Source organism: Heliangelus exortis, chromosome 8, assembly GCF_036169615.1.
Source record: "Heliangelus exortis chromosome 8, bHelExo1.hap1, whole genome shotgun sequence".
NCBI classification, from domain to species: Eukaryota; Metazoa; Chordata; class Aves; order Apodiformes; family Trochilidae; genus Heliangelus; species Heliangelus exortis.
This window is the reverse complement of record NC_092429.1, coordinates 14546122-14570207: the sequence shown is the minus strand read 5'-3', so window position 1 is coordinate 14570207 and position 24086 is coordinate 14546122. Positions and strand designations below refer to the sequence as shown.

Here is a 24086-nt window from a genome sequence, read left to right as displayed (position 1 = left end):
TATTTACAGATTGCTTATGAAATCTTTGTTAATTTTAAAAATATTCATGGTCAGTGTGACCGGAGCTGAAAGGACACATTGATCCCCTGATTAATTTAAATACATTTTATTTATTATTATTTATTATGGAAAATATATATTTTCCATATGTGCAGGTTTTCAGTAGGATGCTAAATGTGCTTTGGTATACAAATTAATATAGGAATAGCAAAAGTTGATTTGTCCCTCTCTCTGTCCTAGAGGGGTGGCCCTAAACCAATGGTGAGGGAAGAGGGAATGCTGTAAAACCGTGTGACACTGACTCTATTTTGTTAATTGGGCCACTATCAGTTAGATAACAGTTCAGGTCAGATGCCAGGTCAGCATAACCTGGGCAAAATCAACCTAATCTGTGTCAGGACCAAATACCAGCAGACAGATGTGACACAATGTATGAAATTAAGTAATGCATTTATTGTAAATTTATTGTAAATGATCCAGTAAAAATGTTTTACGGATAAAGAGACACTTTGAAACACTCCAGCCAAGGACTTATCTGAGAAAATCAGTGGGATCCCGAGGTATGACTTGATTTCCTTTATTCCACCTGAAGCAAAAGTAGGATTGCAGAAAGGGAAGTGTTTACATAAACTGATAAAAAACTTGAGAATTCAGCAGAACACAGCCACGTGTTCCTGAGCTTTCTTCCATAAAAGTCTCACCATGTCTGGCAGAGCCCCATTCACCTTCACTATGAGGGGAATCATTCTCGCACTAGTGCTCACCCTTGTAGGTAAGCCTGCATATCCCTCCTTTGTCTCTTTTCCAAAATTTCCTTAGGCTCAGGAGAAACAATTGGATCTAGACTGAATGTTATTCATGTGGTTTTCCATCTCTTTTTGCAGGTAGCCAGAAATTTGACATTGGTAAGTTGATTTCTTTCTATAACCTCATTTTGGTGACTTTGCTGTGATGCCATGCTTACAGTCCTGCGAAAATGGCTTTTCTTGCCCACAGACCCTGGCTTCAGTAGCAAAAAGAGCCACTTGTACAGCTATGAAGGGTGGGTGTTGAATGGGCTTCAAGAAAAGAATTTGGCCAAAGCTGGAGTGCGTCTGAGCAGCAAAATAGAGATCAGTGAGCTCTCTGAGAACACTCACCTCCTCAAGGTACTCTGCCTTCTTCCAAAAGTGCAGTATTCAAGTATAAATCCCAGCCTGGCTAGTATGTGGCTTGGGAAAGCTGTAGGAAACAAAACGGGAAGCTCAGTGTTGTAGATGTCAGAGAAGGATCTGCAAGCTCAGGTTTCAGAAGTTATGAGTGATTTGGAAGCCAGTCAGTTAGAGGTATTTGTTGTGGAAATGGTTCCTAGCAGGTGTTCCTCAAGAATTCGTGCCAGAAATAGAGGAGCCAAAATCAGAGTTTCTGTTAGAAAGTGCTTATTTCCGACTCAAGGCACTCAAGCCTGCTCTGATTTTAAGATCTGGTTTTGTCTCAAAACATGTTTCCAACTTCTGTGGGCAGCCAGGGCTTGGCCGTCTAAAATCATTATGCAGGCAATTAATTGAGAAAGATATTTAAAAGTGATAAAAGCTAAAGATAAAAGGTGATAAGCTATAAAATAAATATTAAAAAAACTGAAAGGAATAAAAAAGGAGCATGCAGTAATATTCAGTATTTGGGAATTGCAGTAAAAGCTCTGTGCACATGAAATCATGTCTCTGCTGACACAAATGGAGAGAAGACCTGAGTCATCCTAATAGAGTATCTTTCAGAAAAATATTTTTATTGGTCTGTTTAGTAGCAAATAAGAGCTTCTTTCTGGGCACAGAGTTCAGTAACAGAGCTCTTACTGGTTGAAGTTGAGCTGTAGATTTTCAGCTGACAAGGGCAAGATATAAAAATTATGGGCTAGGAATTGCTTTGCTCACTATCATCTTCACCCTGAAGTTCTCACAGGCTGTACACCAGGCTGTACTCTGAGGCACCTGAACATCAGTTCCGTACCAAAGTTACTAAAATTGCTTCTGGTTACATGGTGTCTCAGTATGAGGGGAAAAAAAATTGAAAAAAGATTTAAAAATACAGTGTTCATTATTTAAAAAACAGTTGATTTAAGCAATCCACAAATATGGATCAAATAGAGCAACTAGTTTAGTAAAAAAATAATTTGGAAGTGGATGAATTAAAATGAAAAATTGTAAAACTATATTTATGACATTTAGAATTTTATAAACTTTTTAATTGCTAAGTTTCACTTAAAGCAGAATGTTTACTCTAAAGCTGAAAAACTAGGGATAATTTTATTTGGATTTTTAATAACTTTCTGAATTAGCCTTTCTCTCTATAGATTTAATGCAATTAAAATTGTTTAAATGTCCCTGAGATCTGAGCATTATGTTAACTGCTTCTGCAAGATAAAATGACACTGCTGAGCCCACAAGGTTTATACTCATTTTACAGTAGTGTAAGCAAGAGACAAAAGAATAAACTGATGAACAAATTTCTGAGCCTACTTTTGGAAAAAAAGCACATTGAACTAGTGATTTTGTTCATTTCTTCATAACCTTTGCATGTTTAGTTCCAAAGTAATCTTATTAACATAAATATCTTTTCCCAGATCCGCTCTCCACAATTTGAGGAATACAATGGGATCTGGCCCAGGGATTCCTTCACTCGATCTCCCAAAATCACCCAGATTTTCTCCTCGTGTTTTAATTGGCCCTTCAAGTTTGAATACAACAGTGGACGGGTTGGAAATATTTATGGCCCAGAAGACTGCCCCGATACGTGTATTAACATAGTGAAAGGAATACTGAACATGATACAGATAACCATTAAAAAGTCACAGAATGTGTATGAATTGCAAGAGGTTTGTTTTTTCCATTCTAAAACTACTTTACTGAAAGGACGTGTCTTCTTTAGGCTCTGTTCACTCAAGTTCATTTATTTGCATCTACTTTCAAACATTCATCATCACAAAAACTCAATTTTCATTTATATAGAAGAAAGCATATGAATATGTGTTGAATGAACTCTCTGTGCTATATTTTTTTAAGATGTCTGTCTTTAAGACTTAAGATACAATCCTTTAAAGAAAAGAATTATTAGGTATTGATGTATTTTTTCTATGGCTTCCCATGGTACATCTACTTGATCCATTCTGCTTGGTCATTGTTGATATTAATTGATTACTTTTAAATTTTAAACTATATCCCCTGACTGAGTATTGCTCACATCTTTTTTTTTAGTTCAATAGGATCAATTGTGTGTAGTGGTAGCAGCTTTTGAAGACACTTCAGTAGGTCCTTACTCTCCTACTGCTGTAGAAAAATTTCTTCTCACAGTGAGATCCTGATATAACTGGGAAGTGTCATTATCTCTCTTGATCTGCCAGGCTGGAATTGGAGGTGTTTGCCACACAAGGTACGTCATCCAGGAAGACAGAAAGAACAGCCGGGTCTCTGTTACCAAAACTGTAGACCAAACCAATTGCCAGGAGAAGGTGATGAAGAGTGTTGGAATGGCTTACATCTATCCTTGTCCCGTCGACACCATGGTACGTCAGACATTGAAACATCTTCCTAATTAGAAGCATGCCCATTTGTTTCCAATGACTCTTTGGGTCTCACTGTCCTCTTCCAGAAAGAAAGGCTCATAAAAGGCACTGCTGCGTTCTCCTACAAACTGAAGCAGTCAGATGGGGGTACTCTGATCACAGAAGTGGTGTCACAGCAGGTCTACGAGATCTCGCCGCTCAGTGAACCTACTGGGGTTGCTGTCACGGAAGCAAGGTAGGGGAGACACAGGCTGGCTTCACAAAGTGGGAATAATTACAGTTTCTGGCAGTCCCTTTCAAGAAGAAATGGCAATTGATGTCCAGTGCGGTTGGGTATGAAGTTGTGAGTTCTCACACTTGGAGTTCCCACACCCCTAAAAATTCAATGAACCATACTTTATTTCTACCCTAGTGAACATGGCATTACAATTACATGGAAGAAAAAGAGAAAAGCTCTTTTCCTTGCTAGCATCATAAGAATGCAACCTTATTACTCTGTTTGTCCTGAAAAGGGGCTAATTAATAGTGTCAGGAGGAAGATGATGCACATAAGAAATAAGATAATTGATTACAATGTCATTAGTTTTCATTCAAAAGACAGCAGTTTAGGTCCTCCTCAGAAATTATTTCACTGTAGATAAGTGATACTATTTCATTCCAATTAGAAGGCTTTATCCATTAGGGAACTATAAGATTTCACTGTGATAAGAAAAATGATTAAAGAGCAAAACTGATACCATCACAGTGTCACTAAGCCAACAATCAGCCAAGGCAGATGGAGGAAGACTAATTCATTCCTCCTGTGGCATTTGTCTCTTGACAGACAACAACTCACCTTGCTGGAAGTGAGAAATGAACGGGGAAGCACCCCAGACATTTCCATGCAGAGCTATGGAAGCCTTCGTTACCAGTTCCCATCAGCACTGCCACAGATGCCCCTGCAGCTCATCAAGACAAAAAACCCTGAGCAAAGGGTATGGTACTTTCAGGCCTTCCAACTGCTTTCTTACTTAAAAAAAAAAAAAAAAAAAAAAATTAAAAAATAGTACTGATCATAAATTACAAAGGATTTAATTATGTATGCTCTCTCTCTCATGTTTTATAACAGATAGTGGAAACACTGCAGCACATAGTCCTGAATAACCAACAAGATTTCCATGATGATGTTCCATACAGATTCTTGGAGCTTGTGCAGCTCTGCCGGATAGCAAGTGCTGATGCTCTTGAGTCCATCTGGAGACAATTTTCAGATAAACCCCGATACAGGTATTTCATTATATCAGCTTCTAAGAAATTTTTCCATCTTGGGAACTTGAGAGCTAACTAAGGTTTTTGTTTTGTTTTTTTTTAACCTGATTGCAGGAGATGGCTTCTGAGTGCAGTTTCTGCAACAGGCAACACAGAAGCACTCAAATTCATTAAGAACAGAATTCGCAATGATGACCTTAACTACCTTCAGACTCTCCTAAGTGTTTCTTTTGCTCTCCATTTAATGAAAGCTGATGAACACAGTGTTCCAATAGCAGCAGTGAGTAAATCTGTGTGAATCTTTCCTGGCTAGTTACAAAAGGAATGATAATGGAAGACAACCTTGGATTACAAAGTATGCAGTTTGTGTGCATGTTGAACTGTGGTTTTCTTTTAGCACTGTACATACATGGAAGGTGACATGGTCCTGTGTCTTCATTTTGCTATCCAGATATAAAAGCTTCTGAGAGAAATTCCCATTTGGGTTTGATGGGATCACATGTCATGCCTTCTACAGACAAAACTTATTTGAATGGTGTTATTATTTGCAAACTATTCCTATGACAAGGCTTATTTGAATAGCGTTTTTATTTGCAAACTGGATCTGGAAAATGCTGCAAGTGAAAGTAGTCATGCAAACATTAAATATTTTGACACTATAATGAATCTTTTGATAATGAATAAATTACCAATATTGTGATAATTTATTAATTTTTTTTGCCATCTCTTGTAAATATTCTTAAATATGAACAAAAGAATATGGTCTGAGGATGTGTCATTAGTATAACTGAGTTGCACTTAGTTCTGAGGATATTCCATTTTTAGATGGATGTTTACCTATAATCTTGGTACTTTCAGTGTTACACTCAGTTGAGGGAAATCATAAGGGTACTATGTAAACTTACATAGTTGAGGTCCCTTCCAACAAATTCTATGATTCTATGATATGTACTGAAAACAGTGGAGAATTAACCTAAGTGAAGCTTGCAAATAAAATGTTTACAAGCTTGTTCAATTTGTTTGGATGCTCCCTTCAGATAAGTTCTGATTATTTTCCTTCTCTGAAGTCTATGCAAAGCACTGTATTAAATACCAACTTAAATTTTTTTTTCTCCCCACAGGATTTAATGACCAGTTCTCGGATTCAGAAAAGTCCCATGCTTCAGCAAGTTGCCTGCTTGGGATACAGTTCTGTGGTCAATAGATACTGTTCTCAGACTTCAGCTTGTCCTAAAGAAGTTCTTCAGGTGGGCAGCTTTTTGTTAGGTTGCTCTTAGTAGTTTAGTAATGTTCATTACGTTAGCATAATTATTTTAAGATGCAGTATAAAAAATGGCAATTGGAATTACAAAATCACATTTCATAGGTCTCCTTCAGAACAAATGTAGTCAATCATTTTATTAATGTAGATCTTTGCTTCATCATTGAAAACATAGTTTTCACCATTTAAGGTAAAAAGGAGATAGAAGCCATTACTGAGGAATTTCATTCAAACAACTTGGTTTATTGTGATAGGCTTTGCAGGGGGTAAGGGAAACACTGTGGACAATCTATACATTAGAAAAAAAAAACTGAACTGTGCTTTGCCTATAGCCCATCCATGACCTGGCAGATGAAGCAATCAGCAGGGGCCGTGAAGACAAGATGAAATTAGCTCTGAAGTGCATTGGCAACATGGGAGAACCAGCCAGCATCAAACGTATCCTCAAGTTCCTTCCAATATCTTCATCCAGTGCTTCTGATATCCCTATCCACATTCAGATTGATGCCATAATGGCCTTGAGAAAAATAGCTTGGAAGGACCCCAAAACAGTAAGTAGCATCTGTCAGGGATTTCTTTAATTCATCAATTAGAGAATACATACTGTAAGGGTAATGAACTTAGTGGTATCATGTGTGTGAATTCAGCATGTTTGCAAAAAATAGGGTTAATTTTAAAAACACAATACAGTTTTATATTTCGGATGATGTTTTCTGCTAAGCTACTTCTTAGTCAGTAGGAAGCTTCCAGAAGGATATCAGCAGTGTTTCTGTAGTCATTTGTCATAGGCAATTAAATCCAAAAGAATGAATCTGTCTTATTATCTATAGTAGTTTCTGCTGAAGTTATTCACCAGTCTCTGGATGTCAGTAATGCAAAAAGCAATGCTGGTGTCATTTTGACTGTGATGGGTTCACCTCCTCCACAGGACGGGTGGCGAGTGGCTTGAGAGCAGCCCTGAGAAGGACTCGGGGGTGTTAATTGATGAGAAGCTCACAGGCACTGTGAGCTTGCAGCCCAGTCATATCAGGAGAAGTGTGGCCAGCAGGTTGAGGGAGGTGGATCCAGTCTGGAAAGAAAGTCTCAATTACTGGTAATTCCAGACTCTCTTTCCTCTCTGCAGGTGCAGGGATATCTCATCCAGATCCTTGCAGACCAGGCGCTTCCTGCCGAAGTGCGAATGATGGCTTGTGCTGTTATCTTTGAGGCAAGGCCTTCCCTTGCTTTAATAACAACCATAGCCAATGTGGCAATGAAGGAGAGCAATCTGCAAGTGGCCAGTTTTGTGTATTCCCACATGAAGGCTTTGTCAAGGAGCAGATTGCCATACACCTACAACATGTAAGTAGAGACAGGAATGAAGTGGGTGATCTTGTACAAGTAGTAAGTTCAAATGGGGTGCAGCTTATTTCTGGATATTATCAACTTTCTCATTTTGTTTAGCTCTTCAGCTTGCAATATTGCCCTCAAGATGCTGGCCCCCAAGTTGGACAGGCTGAGCTATCGGTATAGCAAGGTCATGCGGATTGGTGGTTACTTTGGTGAGTAAAAGTGTTTCAGAGACCAGAAATCCACTTCAGAAATCCACTCTCAAGAGACGTTAAGCTTTTGGACAAATACAGCATTCTATGTTTCAGCAAGAAATTGAATTAAATGTGACAGTTACATATTTAAAAGTGCATGAGTATTCATTTGTTAATTTGGGCCTAAGCAGTTAAAATTCACGTAATGATATATCTTAGAGTTGGGGATGAAAAAAACCTGCAGAAACATGATCTGGAATGATTAGCAGAACGGCTAGAAAAAAAAAAGATGTCTTTTGTTTACTTCTGCCATAGATAACTACAGAATTGGTGCTGCTGGAGATGTCTTTGTTATGAATAGCCCAGGAACGATGTTCCCATCAGCAATAATTTCCAAGCTGATGGCGTATTCTGCAGGGTCAGTGGCTGATTTGGTGGAGGTAAATATTTACCTAAATCAATCATAAAGCAAATTCAAATTAAAATTGACCTCAAAGTTTTGTTTCTGGAAGTATGTTTCAGATTGCCCCTTCTCACTTTTTTTTTTGTAGGCTGGCATCCGCGTGGAAGGCCTCACAGATGTCATCATGAAACAAAATATCCCATTTGCTGAATATCCCACATACAAAAAGATAAAGGAGATTGGAAAAGCTGTAGGTATTTTCAGTACTACAATGGGTGGATTCTGTGAGGGGGTATTTAATGAGGCTTCTGGTACTGCTTAAACCCTGTCTCAGAAGGTAAACTACCCACCTAGCAGTCAACTCGAGTATTTCTGTGAGAGCTCTGCAGTGGGGCTGCAGGGAAATCCCCCCTGCAATGGCTTCTGCAGATTCTTGGTGCTGCCTCCTCCCACCTCATGCAGCACTGCAGAGAGAGCACAGGAGGAGAGGGGGCAGTTGGATACTGCAGTGCTGTGTGGGTCTAATGCCTGGCAAGCTTCTTCCTCCCTCTCTTCCTCTACCTCACTTAATTTGCAAGAATATACCCTTGTCTTAAATATAAAAAGTGATTTGTTGCTATGCTTTCAAACCGAGTTTAGTGGTACTAATTGCCCAGACCTGCTTTGTAAATGTTGTTGCATCAGAACACAAAACACTGGACAAGAGGCTACTGAGGACCTCAACAACAGGGAGTGAGTCTGAGTTAGTGACTTTGTGCTCTTCACAAAGCAGCAAAGAAACACAGGCAGAAAAGGAAAGTTGCAGCTTGGTCAGTGATGGGTTTGTACTGAATTACCATTTGCAAGTTCATGCATTACAGAACTTTGCTTGTTTGTCTGTTTCCTAGCTGCTGGGGTGGAAGGAGCTGCCAGCAGAAACCCCCTTGATATCAGCCTACTTGAAACTATTCGGCCAAGAGCTGGCCTATGTCAACCTCAATAAGGAAGTCCTCCAGCAGACTATGAAGGTACCAGGAACCCTTACTTTTCTTTGCAAGATTTAACACCATTGTCCTTTTGTATCCTAACCTTTTGGATCTCTGTCTCACTGCAGTCTGTGCTAGAGCCTGCAAATAGGAGCACAGTGATGAAGAGAATCGCCAGCCAGCTCCGGAACGGCGTGGCAGGGCAATGGACACAGCCGGTGTGGCTGGGAGAGCTGCGGTACCTCATCCCCACCTCCACGGGGCTGCCCCTGGAGTACGGGTCCTACACGACTGCTCTGGCACGAGCAGCACTCCAGGGTGAGTGGGGAAGCACAGGAGCAGCTGTGCCAGCTCTGAGCAGGGGATGAGAGGGGCAGGATAAAAGGGGCTGGAGAAAGAACTGGAAAAACAGAAAGTTAGGAAAAGAACTCGTTTGTGTAGTAGAGGGGAGGTAGTGAAACTGAAGAGAAGCTGGACGCAGCTGATTTCTGCCTCAACTTTGAATGGAGTGAAGACAGGGGTGAGGTGAGAAATTAGAAGAGAGAAAGGTATTCTGGCATTCAAGGATGGAAGAAACAAGAGCTCTCTAGGGAGCTGACTGCAGGCATGGGCAGAAGGGGCAGCTCCTGAGAGATGTACATACAAGCCAAGCAGAATTCAATGATCATTTAAAAAGACAAGAAAGAGGATGACAATCAAAAGAGAACTACCAGTAACATTAGAGAAGGCAGGAAGAGAAGAGGGCTTGTGAAAAGAGACAGAGTCCAGTTTAAACAGAATAAATACTCTAGTATGAATACTCATCAAGTTGAATCAGTGAACATACTGTTTACTGTGCAGCAAACTTTTATTTTAGGCAAAATTGTGTGACCCTTCCTTTTACTAACACCACATAAAGAATGAAGGGTGAAGTACATATACTTCTGCTCTTTTTACAAGTCTCCTATGTGCCCACTCCTGGCTACTCTTGGATTTTTGTTTGTTAGTCTGTTTTAGTAGCATATTTCAATACTGGCCTGTCCTTCACCAGGGATGGAATAACCCATGTGAGTGTATATAGACTTGGCAGCAGCCAGGCAGAAAGCAGTTTTGCAAGGGGCAGGGAGGCTGGAGGATGAGCTGGTACAGTGAATCAGCAGTGTGCTCTTGTGGTGCTGGAGGCCAACTGCATCAGTGCCTGCAACAGTAAGAGCTGAGCTAGTATGGAAATACTAGATATTTTCCTCCTCTAATTGGCAAACCTGGGAATGCATCTGGAGTACAGTGTCTGGTTTGGGGTTCACAGTAGAAGAAAGATGTTCTCAGTTGATTTAAGGGTACATTGAAGAGCAAGGTTTTCTTAGCTTGATCGCCAATTGTTCACTGTTTTCTGATTCCACGTGTTTCTAAAATTTTGCTCTTATACTAATTAACAGGCTTTCATTTTGGGTCAGCTCTTTATTTCCTTACTGTATTTTTAGTTCCACTTGCAATGTCACATCAGAACCTCTGACTATAGAACAAGCTTTCTGTGTATTTTCAGTGTTTTCCAGGATAATAAGAGATTCATGACCCTAAAGTCTTCCTTGTTTTCATCTTCCTGAAATCTATGTCTTCCTCAAATTCACATAGTTTATTTCCCTTTTGCCATTTAAAAATGTTGTTCTGTTGTTTGCAGTTGATGGAAAGATGACTCCCCCTTTAACTGGAGATTTCAGGCCTTCCCAGTTGCTTGAATCGACCATGCAGATTCGGGCTGACATAAACCCAAGGTATGGAAAGTTTCTAAGGCTTACGTATGCTGGAGGTCCTTTATGAAAAGGCAGAATGAGCAGTTTTCTTATATCTGACCACTTTGCTCTATTTCAGCTTTTATCTACACACAGTTGCAACTATGGGTGTCAACACAGAATACTTCCAAAATGCTGTTGAAATTCAAGGCAAGGTCGTGGCAAGAGTGCCAATGAAGTTTGATGCTAAGGTAGACATGAAACTGAAAAATATTAAGATTGAAACAAATCCATGCCATGAGGAATCTGAGATAGTGGTTGGCAGGTACAGTAGCATTACTTCCAAATACTCCCAGTTGCTGAAACCTCACAAAGTTTTCTATTCACTGACTTCTTACAGGCATTTCTAGACAGGCCAAGTAGCTTTGTATTGTATAACACAATCTGTGGGTTAATGAATAAGAAATAAGTGAATTAAAAGTCAAAAGATAGCTAAATTATTTAGGTGTTTAAATTTTGTTTTAACTTATTGTTTAGTGTTATTAATTTTTATTTATTGTTTATTTGCTATATTTTCTTTTAGGAGTTTTAATTTTTAAATTTGTTTAAACTTTTGTGTTTTTTAAATTTGTTTAAATTTATCCAGAGTTTTAAAGCTTCCCTTGATATTAGTACCGGTGTTGGTCATAAACTCTTATTTGTCTTTAATAATCTTTATACTAATAGTTGTATATAGAATTCCTGTGTTCAAAAAAGCCTATTTCTGTGCTGCCACATGACACCGACAAAGGTGTATTTAGTTTAATCCAAAGACAAGGGCTTGGAATAATTCACCATTTTTTGTGCATATCTCAACAGCCATAAGGCTTTTGCTGTATCAAGGAACATAGGAGAACTAGGTGTTGAAAAGAGAACCTCAATTCTCCCAGGAGATGCTTCAACAAATATTGTGGATGAACCTTTCAAACCATCAGAGAAAGCTTCCAGTGAAGGTTTCACAATGGTAACCTTTTACTTTTTGCTTATATAGTAATATCTACCCTCTCTGTGATGCACATCTGCAGTTTTATTCTTGCCTATGATGTGCTCCCAGTGGTATTCACATCCTCATCTCCAATGCAGCAAGGAGCTGACAGCATGCCAAGAAAACATGCCTATGGCTCTCAAGAGGACCTTCACCGTGACACAAGAAGAAAAACTCATAAACGAGACATTTGCATCAAACTGCATCATATTGGTTGTCAGCTCTGCTTTTTCAGAAGGTCACAAGATGCCAGTTTCCTAAAAAATACATATTTGCACAGATTAATTGGAGAACACGAAGCTAAAATAGTCTTGATGCCAGGTACAATACTGAGCACAAGCTTTACAATGTTAGGTTTGCTGGTGCTATTTGAAGCAGTTTAACCTTCTAACGTGTGCGATTGGTGTGCAGTTCAAACAGATGCTGATATTGACAAAATACAGCTGGAAATTCAGGCAGGATCCAGAGCAGCTTCCAAAATAATTCATGTTGTAAACTCAGAGTCTGAGGAAGAGAATGAGTCATCTCCATATGAGGACATTCAAGCTAAACTGAAGAAGATTCTAGGCATTGAAAATGTGTTCAAGGTAAGAGATTTTGAGCATGGAAAGGGGAATATTTTTCCTTAAATGAAGGCAAGAATTTGAAGTTCAGTGTGGAAAACTGTTATGGGAAAGCAAGGAGGGGACTAGTTTGAAAGTTGCCAGTGCCAGGCGTATCAGTCAGCGCCACCTCTGGAGGGACCAGTCCTAGAGGGTGCATCCAGCTGGAGCTGGGTCTCCACGTTGGGCTAGATTTCAGCTGCGTGGAGAGGATCCAGGGGAGTTCTGCAACTTCTGCAGTGAGTGAGGCAGGGGAGTTTTTCCTTGAAAGGCTGATGTGAACAGCTTGCCTGACACCCAGAGAAGTTCTACTTTGTAAACACAGAACCACATGTACCCTCTCTCTTGCACTTCTCTTGGAACTATTTTTGCAGATTGCAAATAAAACACAACACAGGAAGAAGCAGCCTTCTAAGAAAGAAAACACTGTGCTAACAGAGCTTGGGACAGACCCTGATGAAAAAAATCCCTCCAGGTCATCTTCTGCCTCCTCAGCTGTCTCCTCTTCTTCATCATCTGCTGCTTCTGATCGTAAAAAGGCTGTGGATGGAGATGAGAATGATCAATTAAAACAAGCACGAAACAAAGATGCAAGTAGCAAGAGCAGTAGCAGTAGTAGCAAGAGCAGCAGCAGCAGCAAGAGCAGCAGTAGCAGTAAAGATAGCAGCAGCAAGAGCAGCAGCAGCAGTAGCAGTAAAGATAGCAGCAAGAGCAGCAGCAAGAGCAGCAGCAGCAGTAGCAGTAAAGATAGCAGCAAGAGCAGCAGCAAGAGTAGCAGCAAGAGCAGTAGTAGTAAAGATAGCAGCAGCAGCAGCAGTAAAGATAGCAGCAAGAGCAGTAGTAGTAGTAAAGATAGCAGCAGCAGCAAGAGCAGCAGCAGCAGCAGTAAAGATAGCAGCAGCAGCAAGAGCAGCAGCAGCAGCAGCAAGAGTAGCAGCAGCAGCAGCAAAGATAGCAGCAGCAGCAGTAGTAAAAATAGTAGGAGCAGCAGCAGCAGCAGTAGTAGTAGTAGTAGTAGCAGCAGTAGCAGTAGTAGGAGCAGCAGCAGGAAGTCATCAAGCCATCATAGCCATGGGCATCACTTAAAGCATCTGAATGGCAGCAGCAGCAGTAGCAGCAGCAGCAAGTCATCAAGTCACCATAGCCATTGGCATCATTCAGGACACCTGGAAGATGGCAGCAGCAGCAGCAGCTATTCCAAAATATGGGTAACTTTGTCAGTAAATTGACTGATGCTGCTAATGCTTGTGAATCACATTCCTGATGGCAGCTGGCTTTGTGTCATATTTCAGGAAATTATGAGTTAATACAGCAAATTTTAGCAACATAAAATGGCAAAATTTATTCTGCAACCACACCTGCAATCACTGGCACAGATGCCTACTCCAAGGCATCTCAAAAGTTTCCACAATTTCATTGAAACTTTTGACATAGAGAGGGAATGATTTTTTGTCAGTTTACTACTTTCTCTCAATATACATTTGCATGATTCTGTCGTAATTTTTGCAGTGGGAACATAATGCTTTATATTAACTACTTCAAGTCTTGCATTATGGGCTTGTTACTAAGTATACAGAATGATGTAGGAATGATGCTTAGTAAAGCCCTTAATTCTGGGTTCTCAGTTTCCAGTGTAACTGCAACATTTTTTCTTCTTCTTCTGAGATGTCTAATCTTGTTTTTATCAATTTCAAAGGAAGAGCATGAGATTTATCAGTATCGCTTTAGATCAGCACACAGACAAGAGGTGAGTTTTTCTTTCTTTGTTAAGTATGGAATCTTTCATGAGTCAAACAGAAACTTTAAAGGGTAGCTTGTCATATTTATTGAGGAAAATATCAGTACGGATAACATTTAGAACATCAAATCAACCACGGTGGTTCTTCTGTGATGAATAGACAGAGAGCTGTGTGGTCCTCTGTGTTGTGCACATGATATCATTTATATCTCTGCAAAGTAGATGCAAAGCTTTACCAAAGCAGTACAAGGGCCTGAGGGTGCACACTTGGGAGGAACAAAGATCCTACCATTAAGAGCTTGGGTCATTTGACTGGCTTTGATCACTTGGTTTCTTGAACTGGAATCGCTGTTGATGCACATCAAGATAGTGATGTTGACAAAAGCAGGAGTATAGCTTATTTTATGGGACTATAGTTCAGCAGAAGATTCTTACTTGTTCTGCAAGCCAGCCAGGAGCTGTGCACTTAATATTAGTACTCCACTAAAAGTAAAAAGTTTAGCTGTGTGTGTCCATTCAGTTGATCCTTTCCAATCAGCTGGTCCATTTACTGTGTCCTTCAGTTGATCAGACCCTTCTAGAAGTAAAATGAAACAGTTCTGATCTTTCGTATTGTACAGAGAGGCTGGTTTAATGTGACTTGCTCGAGTCCATTGTAGTTTCACTCAGGGAATTCTCATTTAGATATGTTCATTATTTGTTTCTTCTAAAGGATCAAATATATTTGGGTAAACAAGATTCTTCAGAGCTGGATTGCATGTATACTACCCAGGACAAAGCATATTGCAGGTCATTGAGCTGCTTGGGATTGGAATGCAAGTTTACGAGCACCAAGTGCCATGACTGAGAGTATTCTGCAGCAATTCCTGCTGCAATTTCTTCAAACATGCTTTTAACTTACCCTCTTGAGCATGATGGTTTTTTGCCTTCCAGTTCCCAAAAAAGAAACTCGCAGCTGACGAACTTAGCAGCACCTACTCTTCTAGCAGATCTAGTCATGCCTCATCTCGAGCTGCTTCCCAGGTTAGTTGCATCATTTTTAGTGGTTTTTGACAGCTTGAAAGAATGGCAGAGTGGTCATGCACTTGTAGTAATTGTACAGCTAGAAAGAAATACCAAGCACTCAAGTCTCAGGTACCAATCAAGAGTGAGACACACACAATAGTTCCCACACACTTTCCTCTACAGAGATGTGAGGATCCTTCTTACTTAGAAGGACCAGGCACCACGACTTAATGGCAATTCCACCTTACAATTGCCTTCCACCATACAAAAGAGAGATCTTTTGGCCTCTGCAATCAGGAGGGAAGCTGAGGTGCTGCATTGCCAGTGCAAGGAAGTTGGTAGTGGAGACCAGAGGAGCCTTAGCAGAACGCACAGTCCTGAGGCATCCTTGCTCCTCACCACCACCCAATCTGATGTGTGCAGGTTTGCTCTGGGTCAAGTGATGATGACATGAAGTCTAATGATGGAATGAAGGAATTGCAGATTATAGCATTTTAAGGCCTTGCTGTTAAAGGGAGGTTTCTTGATGTTGAAGACAACATTCTGGATTATATTTTGTGATTAGGTGCTGTGCAAATAGAAAACCAGCCTGCCCCACAGAGCAGAGGTGTGAGCCTGCCCCACAGAGCTGAAGTGTGAGGTGAAATCCAGAAGACAAACCAGACAGATAAACAGGTGGACAGTAGCTAGGGAATGTTCTTTTTGTGAGAATGAGTGATGAGTACAACTGACAGCTGGTGTTGTTAGTCAAACTGAACCACTTTCATTCACAGCAAATATATGGATATTAACAATGAAGCCCAAATCATATAGTCATTACAGTACCTTAATGATATGAATGTTTCCATGGTATCAGCTTAGGAAATAGCACACATTTTGGCTCATATAAAGTGCAGAGATAAAATCCATCTGTGCATGCAGAGGCACATGCACATTAAAGACATATGCATGACAGTTTATAGGCACCTATATTTGTGTGGTATATATTTGCAATTCAGTTGCTTATTTTTCATTTAACCATCTAGAAGTTGCATCTAAAATGTTCTATGGTAACTCTTTTATAATTATATTCTTTGCATATTCTTTCCCCCTTCTTCTTAGCCTAAGTTTTTGGGAGATGTTAAAACACCAGTGCTGGCTGTTTTTCTTCATGGCATCCGTAACGATAGGAAGATAGGAGGCCTCCAGCTTGTGGTGTATGCTGATATTGACCCCATCACTCCACGAATGCAGCTGTTCATATCAAACCTCACAGATTCAAGCAAGTGGAAACTCTGTGCTGATGCTTCGGTCCTCAATGCTCACAAGGCAGCGGTAAGGCTCAAAAACACATGTATACAGCTGCATGCATCACAGAAAAACCATGTTCCATATATTTAAAATATCCTATTTATCTCACCATTACAGGCCTACCTGAAATGGGGCCGGAACTGCCAGGATTACAAGATTGCAGCTGAGCTGGTAACGGGGCAGTTTGCTGCCCACCCTGCTGCACAAGTGAAACTAAAGTGGCCTAAAGTTCCTTCAAGTGTCAGATCCATGGCAGAATGGTGAGGTTTCAGTCTTTAGTAACACTCATTAATGATATTGGTTAACAGGGGAAAATCAGCATCCACTCATGAGGTCCTAGTAGTTAAAGTTATTATCCTCTAATGTGTTTGGGTTCTGCCTTCAGACATGAAAGCTGAGTGGGTATTCACAGTCATCGTATTGTAATGTAGAGTAATTCTTTATCCTGAACATAATTACTGAAAACTGAGGAATGATCCTTTCTTTCACTGAACTTGATCAGTAAAGCAGAGTGGTCACAGGGATCTAGGAAGTGATCCAAAAGACTGTATTCTACTTGCACACAGATGTGAGACAACTTGGTTGTTGCTGCTTTTTCCTTCTCTATTTCACCAAATCTTTCTGATTTGAATTTTTGAAGGTTTTACAAGTTTATCCCTGGTGCTGCTTTTATGCTGGGTTTCTCTGAAAAAATGGACAAGAATCCTTCACGACAAGCCAGTCTCATTGTGGCTCTAACTTCTCCAAGGACATGTGATGTTGTTGTCAAGCTTCCTGATGTAATTATGAAATATTATTATCACTTTATTTTTTTCCTAGTAGCAAATTGTGACTGTTGCATTTTAATTACAGTCAGTCAATTCTGAGAAAGAGAAATACGGTAAGCATCAGTTATATGCAAATTGTGAAAACAACTTTTGCTTCTTTTCAACTTTTTTATATTACAACCAAGAATATTCATAGTTATTTTGTTCATGGAGAAAGAGAGTACTGTGGGTATTCATTATGAGTAATTCCAACTGTAGTATCTCCTTAAGTGAGCACCTAACCACATTGGAAGGGGAGTAATTAATTCTCTCCCAAATAATATCTAAATGGTGACCCATACCATGAGAGAAAGCTGTAAGCAGAAGTAAAAAGCTCATGGACAGTGAGTCAGATAAGCTGTATCCACATAAAGTCCTTGTCAGCCAAAACGTAGAAGAAATCGAAATCAAAGTTCAAATAGGAGAAAAAGCTGATCTTGCCTGTTTGCTGTGAATACTTGGCACAAGTGTATTTTGAATGTGGTTTTGAATTCCTTTTCAGATGATCCTCTATGAAAAAGCTATGAGGCTTCCCTTGTCACTCCCTGTAGGTCCAAGGATCCCAGCTTCAGAGTTGCAGCCTCCCATCTGGAATGTCTTTGCTGAAGGCCCCTCTGCAGTGCTTGAAAATTTAAAAGGTCAGATTCTAATCAGGTTCAGATGCATGACTTCCTCTGTCACTCAAATGACTTCAGCACCTTCTGACGTTTTCTGGAATTATTTGTCCCCAGTTAATTAGGAAATGTGCTGTAATAGTGTGAGGATGACTCAACAGGGAGAATATTGTGAGTACAGTACAGAAAACATCAGCACTTCAGGGGACAAGACTGGACCATTTCAGGGACCAAGTATATTAACTAACATTTAAATTTTCTGGCAATATTTTTAGTTAGAGAAGTATATTTTTCCTGCCATTTTTCTCAAATTTATGAATGCTTAGTAGCCCAAAGCCTCTGTAATCCATACAAAAATATCACATAGTGGAAAAAATATAAAGCTAAAATAATATAGCACTAAGAACAAAATACGCTATTTAGTGACATTCTTTTATAGAAAAGCAATTATTCACTGGCTTTTTGCTTAACCAGCTTCCTGCTCCGTTTCCCGCAACAAGATCACAACCTTTAATGAAGTTCAGTTTAACTACACAATGCCAGCAAACTGCTACCACATCTTGGCTCAGGACTGCAGCCCAGACCTCAGGTTCCTGGTGATGATGAAGAATGCTGATGAAGCTATGAACCTGAAAGCAATTGACATCAAGCTTGGCAGTCAGTAAGTAACTCCTGCCAGATCTGGGAGTGTGAGGGAGGGAATAACACTGAATGTGAGAGGAGCTTAGATGTGAGCTTTACTGCAGTGATTAGTAGCCCATGGGATTTCAGCTCTTCCCTTATTTGCTTCCCATGTATATCGAATGAGATGCTGATAAACTTACCCTGCATCTCAGCTGACAAGAATACCTCTGATGTAATTTGAGTAGGTGAAATGAGCTTATGCTGTGACCAGTGATATTTAGTGATCAGGAAAATACCTTTGCCACTGCATGTACATGGATGGGATACAAACAGGGCACAAACTCCTTTCTCCCTAACAGTGAAATCGATATGAGGCCTGTGGACGGGCAGGTGAAACTGCTGGTGGATGGGGCTGAAAGCCCCAAAAGAAATGTCTCATATGTATCTTCTGGTGAGTGATGCAGCATCCTCCTATTTTTCGCTTTCATGTGTGTATTCAGTGAACAATTTTATGGTCTTTTTAACTCTGTCAAAGGCATTCAATAAGTATTTATACCTTTGGTTGGAAGGATAATATTTAAGATGATGTGTTTTACACACTTGCACAGGAATATTTAGAAAGACTGATTAGAGTGTAAATCTCTTGACGTGGCCAAACTAAGCAATATTTAACTAACATGAAGATCCCTCCTTTTCATACATTACTGTAGCTCCTTCTAGAGTTCTGAATTTGAGAAGTGTTTCATTTTTACTAGAAAAATCTTCCTTGATTAAAGGTGTTTGGAGTAGCACTTTTCTAAGCTTCACCACACTTGTATATCAGTGTTTATCACAATTTGATTTATAGGCATAAATTTGGCTAGCTTTCTGAAATCTGGTAGGAGTAAATATGGAAAGCTGGTAAAAGAGCCTGTTTCTCTTATAGCAGGAATAGTCTTTATCTGTGAAAGGACAGAAGGGTATCTTGTTTCATTCCGTGCTATGCAGACAGAGGCAGTACACAAAGTGTTCCCTGACTGTAGAGCCATAGTATACAGGTCAGGCTGAATCTTGCTGAAATTGGGTTGGCACCTGCCAGTGCTGAGCTCTGTCCTATTTGTTGTGTACTTAGAAAGTGATACCAGAGCTAGAAATGTCTCCAGGGCCAGTCACAGTGTTCTTTGCATTTCTTTACTCCATTGTATTGTAGTCAGAGCCTTGTATTAATGCACAACTATACAACTATTATAGACAGCTCTGTAGTAATTTCTAGAAATGAATATATTAATAACCCAAAGACAAATGAGTACATTTGTGATAATTAAAACTGTTTTCCATCTTTTTACAAACACCTGTTTTCTATCCATACACATTTCTACATCATTTTGCTGTATGTTTAGAGGTTTTTTTCTTGAATAGAACAATTGAGGAATTTCAAGGGAAAAAACCACTTTAGAAACACAACATTTACTTTTTTCTTTCTTAGAGAAACTAGGTTGGGTCTGTTTTAATTTTGCTTTGTTCATTTGTTTTTTCTTTTAGGTGCTTCCCTGTGGATCTATAGTGATAAGCAGGGGCTTGTACTTGTTGCCCCAGCCTACGGAATTGATAAATTGTACTTTGATGGACACACATTCAAGGTACAGTTTTCCTCTTCATTTGCCTACATGTAGAGAAATTTCCATAGGATTGCCTTAAATCTGTGTAAACGACTGCAAGACTATACAGTGGCAAACCCAAATCTGTGCAGAACCCAAAAAACCCGAAAGAGAAGATGACAGTGCAGGGTTGCACAGTCCTGCTCTTTCTGAGCAGAAGTGAGAATCTTTCACCAACAAAAATTACCTTATCCTTGCAGGAGAGGTGTGTCCTGGGAAATGGGGCTGTGACTGTACACACATTGAACCATCACTGCATTTTCAAGAAAAATTTCAGCTCCTGTCAACTGTTCTTGTAGCTTGATAATTTTTCAAATCAGAAAAATGCAGCCATTCTATTAAGACAGATAAATGTTTTAAGGGCTGCTCTAAAACCAGTGTGAAATGAGACTGTAAGAAATTGGTAAACCATACGCTATCTATCACCTGTACTACAAATATATACATCAGACAAAAGCTCCAGCATGTTAATTGTCTACATTAGTAATAACTAAATGTACTAGACTGGCAAAATAGGTTTTAAAGGCTGTAACACAGTGAAAACCACTGAAGCACCACAGGAGTTTGGCATCTGACTGTCAGACCCTTTTGAATTCTTAGCAAAGAGATTTGAAATGTTTGTGCATTAATTTATACTGTGAGGAACCTACATAGAATCTGCTTCATAGGTTTGGGGGGTTTTTTTAACTTGAAATTGTTTTGATTTTTTTTTTTCTTGAAGATCCAAGTTGCTTTGTGGATGGCAGGGAAAATGTGTGGACTATGTGGAAGATATGATTCAGAATGCAAACAGGAATATCGGATGCCCAATGGATATCTAGCTAAAGATGCAGTGAGCTTTGGACATTCATGGATTTTGGAAGAAAAGCTTTGTGCAGGAGGTATTCAAGCACTAATAACTTTAATATAATGTTACTGCTGTTGTATAGAAAATGTAATTATTTTTTTAATTTAAAATATGTAAAAAAATTTTAAAGCATTTTAAAACGGTTCGTTATGAAGCTATATGAAGTATAAAAAGTATTTTTCAGTTTAGAAAGGAATTAGAAATTACAAGTTTAACAAGCAAGCCAAAAACTACAAGTCAGTTGAAATTAAATAACCAGGCTGAAACAAAACCTCTGGTTTAGTTTTGAAGTGTTTTAGGAGATCAGAAAAAAAGTGTAAGACAATAAATTCACATGATTCCATTGCTTTGATGTAACTGCAAAAGCATTTCCAGCCAGCATTTTATCCATCAAAAAGTCAGATAAGGATTAGTAATTATTTTATCTTGGTTGACCACCTGATTTTTGAACCAGTGCAACTTGTCAAGAAAAGTATTCAAGTGCAAGAGCAGTTCCATGGACTTAATTATACACTGAAAACAAAAAAGCTGTATTTTAAGTGTTTTGGCAGATTAGGATCTTACGGCTCACTCGGTGCTCTTGTCTGAGGTAACGATGCAACAGAATACCACATTGCTGGGAGGAGAGCAGGCACGTTGCCTTTGTAAAGATGACTTGTCCTGGTGGGAAGAGCTTCTTCCATCACTGGAGGTGGCTTCTATGGTCTCAAGTTGTGCCGGGGGAGGTTTAGGTTGGACATTAGAAAGAATTTCTTTACCAAGAGGGTGATCAGACATTGGAATGGGCTGCCCAGGGAAGTAGTGGATTCTCCATCCCTGGAGTTATTTAAAAAGAGCCTGGATGTGGCACTCAGTGCCATGGGCTGGGAACTGCAGCTGTAGTGGATCAAGGGTTGGACTTGATGATCTCTGAGGTCCCTTCCAACCCATCCAATTCTATGATTCTATGTTTAGCTGTACATCAGCTGTTATTCTGATATTCCTTTCTAAAGAATACTGGGAGTCAAACCTGACTGAGGTTTGACATGCCTGACACATGTATGTGCACACCAATATTCCCATGATTGGTGGTGAGCACACTGTGTTTCCATTTCACATAAGGTGGGAGTGGCTGGAATTTTAGAGAATAAAGCTTATAGTCAGGAATAGATGGTGGTCCACTAAGCTTCTCACACATTTGTTGCTGCTTGTGCTGGAAATCCAGAACAAGACCAATATTACTGTCTGGCAGTAGACTTTTGGTCTCTCTTTGCAGCAATTTTGAGTCTGAATGACAGTGGTAATCATGTAATTCTTCAGTGATTATTTAAGTTTGTTCAGAAATTCCCCCTTTCTCTTCACTGCTGAATATTCTAAGCTACTGCATGTGGTTTTTCAGCTATTCAGTAAGCTGGTGTACTTTGCAAAATGTTTATTAGAAAGTACATCAGACTATGTTTGTACATGTTGATCCAGAAGCAAACCAGTTGCATTTGAATTTAACTTGCAATAGCCTCATCTGATTGGTTGATTTGGAAAGCTCGTCAGTCAGGGATGCTGCTTTACTTATGATCAAAATACAGTTTTCACAATGGAAGTTTGTTTGAAAATGGGTAACACTGGCAAATGGGTGGGGCTGGGGTGATCTGAAGATTTTGTACAGAAGCTCATAAACCATCACCACTGGTTGTGTTGCAGCCTGCAAACTGCGCCGCTCACTCGTGAAGCTGGAGAAGACCGTTCAGCTTGCAGGGGTGGAGTCCAAGTGCTATTCCACAGAGCCTGTGCTGCGCTGTAGGAAAGGATGTTCTGCCACCAAGACTGCTCCTGTCACTGTTGGTTTCCACTGTCTCCCAGCTGGTAAGTCAACAGAAATCCTAAGTAGTAGGAGCTGCACAAAAGTCTAAATAGATTTTGCCTTGACTCAGCTTTTACACTTGAAGGGAGATGGCTGAATCACCACCGCTGGAGGTGTTTAAAAGACATGCAGATGTGGAGCTTAGGGACATGGTTTAGCACAGGATAAAAAATTGGTAGAATTTGGCTAATGGTTGGACTCGATGATCTTAAATTACTTTTCCAACCAGAATGATTCTGTGATTCTGTATGAATAATCTAACATATAGACAGATAGGATGGACTTACTGTGGTATTGAATGAAGACCTTTCTCTTTTCATTGATATGTAAAAATTCCTTTAGCAAGAGAGCTATTTTTCTTTTTTTGATTTTACTATGTTTTATGATACTGATTTTAAAATCTAAACTCTTCCTCATGGTACTTTGACCTAACAAGATAAGGGCAGGGTAACTGCACAGTCAAACCGTGTATTGCAGCCTGTGAGGATCGTGTGCTGCAGCCTCAAACTGGGATCCTTGCCTTCTGTATTTTTACCTATCACTGCCTTTAGACTCGATCCTATTCCACTGAACTGATTTAAGCAATAGAAGGGAAGATGGGGGTGGCATTCCTGCACACAGGTGTAGTGATATAGATGTGTTTTTATAGCTATATTGTAGATTACAAGATATTAGATATAACATATATATTATATAAATAATAGGTTCAAGTCTGTTTTCAAAGTTTGATTTTCCTTTAGAATCACAATATCCTTTCCTAAATATATTATTAATAAAATTCAACATGGAAATAGTAATTTTCAAGGTCAAACTGGCTTATTTATTAAGTGGATTTTCTGGAACATCTCTCTGTGACTTAGACAAATACATATATGTAAGCCAGTGAGGAAAAGCCAAGCCTGCTGTAATTAATGACTACTGAATGGTAAATATTGTACTTTGCAAAACTACTTCTGAAGTACTTCTGTTTACTTTTAATTTCTTGTTCCTCATCAGATTCAGCTACCAGCCTGACGGACAAACAGATGAAATTTGACCAGAAGTCAGAGGATATGCAGGACACTGTTGATGCACACATAGCATGTTCTTGTGAGAACGAAGACTGCAGTCCATGAAGCTGTACATTGTAGCACAGGAAAAAGACAGAAAAACTTTAATGTTTTTATTGTTTAGTGTAAGAAAACACTCATCTTAAGGAATAATAGAGATACTAAACTACGTGTTTAAGGATGTGTGGAATCTTCTCAAGTAATTTAAAGTATTAAACTTTATTATTGCAGAAACTGTTATGATTACTCCTAATTGTCTGATTTCATAATAAATCCACGCATGGAAAAAATAATGAAGGCTTCCCTATTTCAGTAGTTATGGAAGAGGAGATCTGTGTTGCTTCTCCTCACTCCCCATTTTGAAGA

At 39.5% G+C, this 24086-nt stretch overlaps 1 protein-coding gene across 1 annotated transcript; it reads left to right on the top strand.

The window, feature by feature from the left end:
• The first annotated feature begins 702 nt into the window (after positions 1 to 702).
• Positions 703 to 23854, top strand: LOC139799099 (vitellogenin-2-like). The gene is made up of 36 exons (XM_071750560.1): positions 703 to 772; positions 885 to 905; positions 997 to 1148; positions 2600 to 2851; positions 3377 to 3538; positions 3625 to 3773; positions 4362 to 4512; positions 4647 to 4804; positions 4901 to 5066; positions 5908 to 6033; positions 6380 to 6598; positions 7171 to 7388; positions 7491 to 7588; positions 7886 to 8010; positions 8122 to 8223; positions 8861 to 8980; positions 9067 to 9256; positions 10596 to 10689; positions 10787 to 10972; positions 11506 to 11650; positions 11770 to 11992; positions 12083 to 12258; positions 12648 to 13008; positions 13126 to 13481; positions 13970 to 14020; positions 14945 to 15034; positions 16118 to 16330; positions 16424 to 16566; positions 16947 to 17085; positions 17615 to 17750; positions 18201 to 18387; positions 18710 to 18801; positions 19872 to 19969; positions 20709 to 20868; positions 22512 to 22673; positions 23668 to 23854. Exons 1-36 carry the CDS (start codon positions 703 to 705, stop codon positions 23784 to 23786), a joined length of 5610 nt encoding a protein of 1869 aa, XP_071606661.1. The 3' UTR covers positions 23787 to 23854.
• The last annotated feature ends 232 nt before the right edge of the window (positions 23855 to 24086 follow it).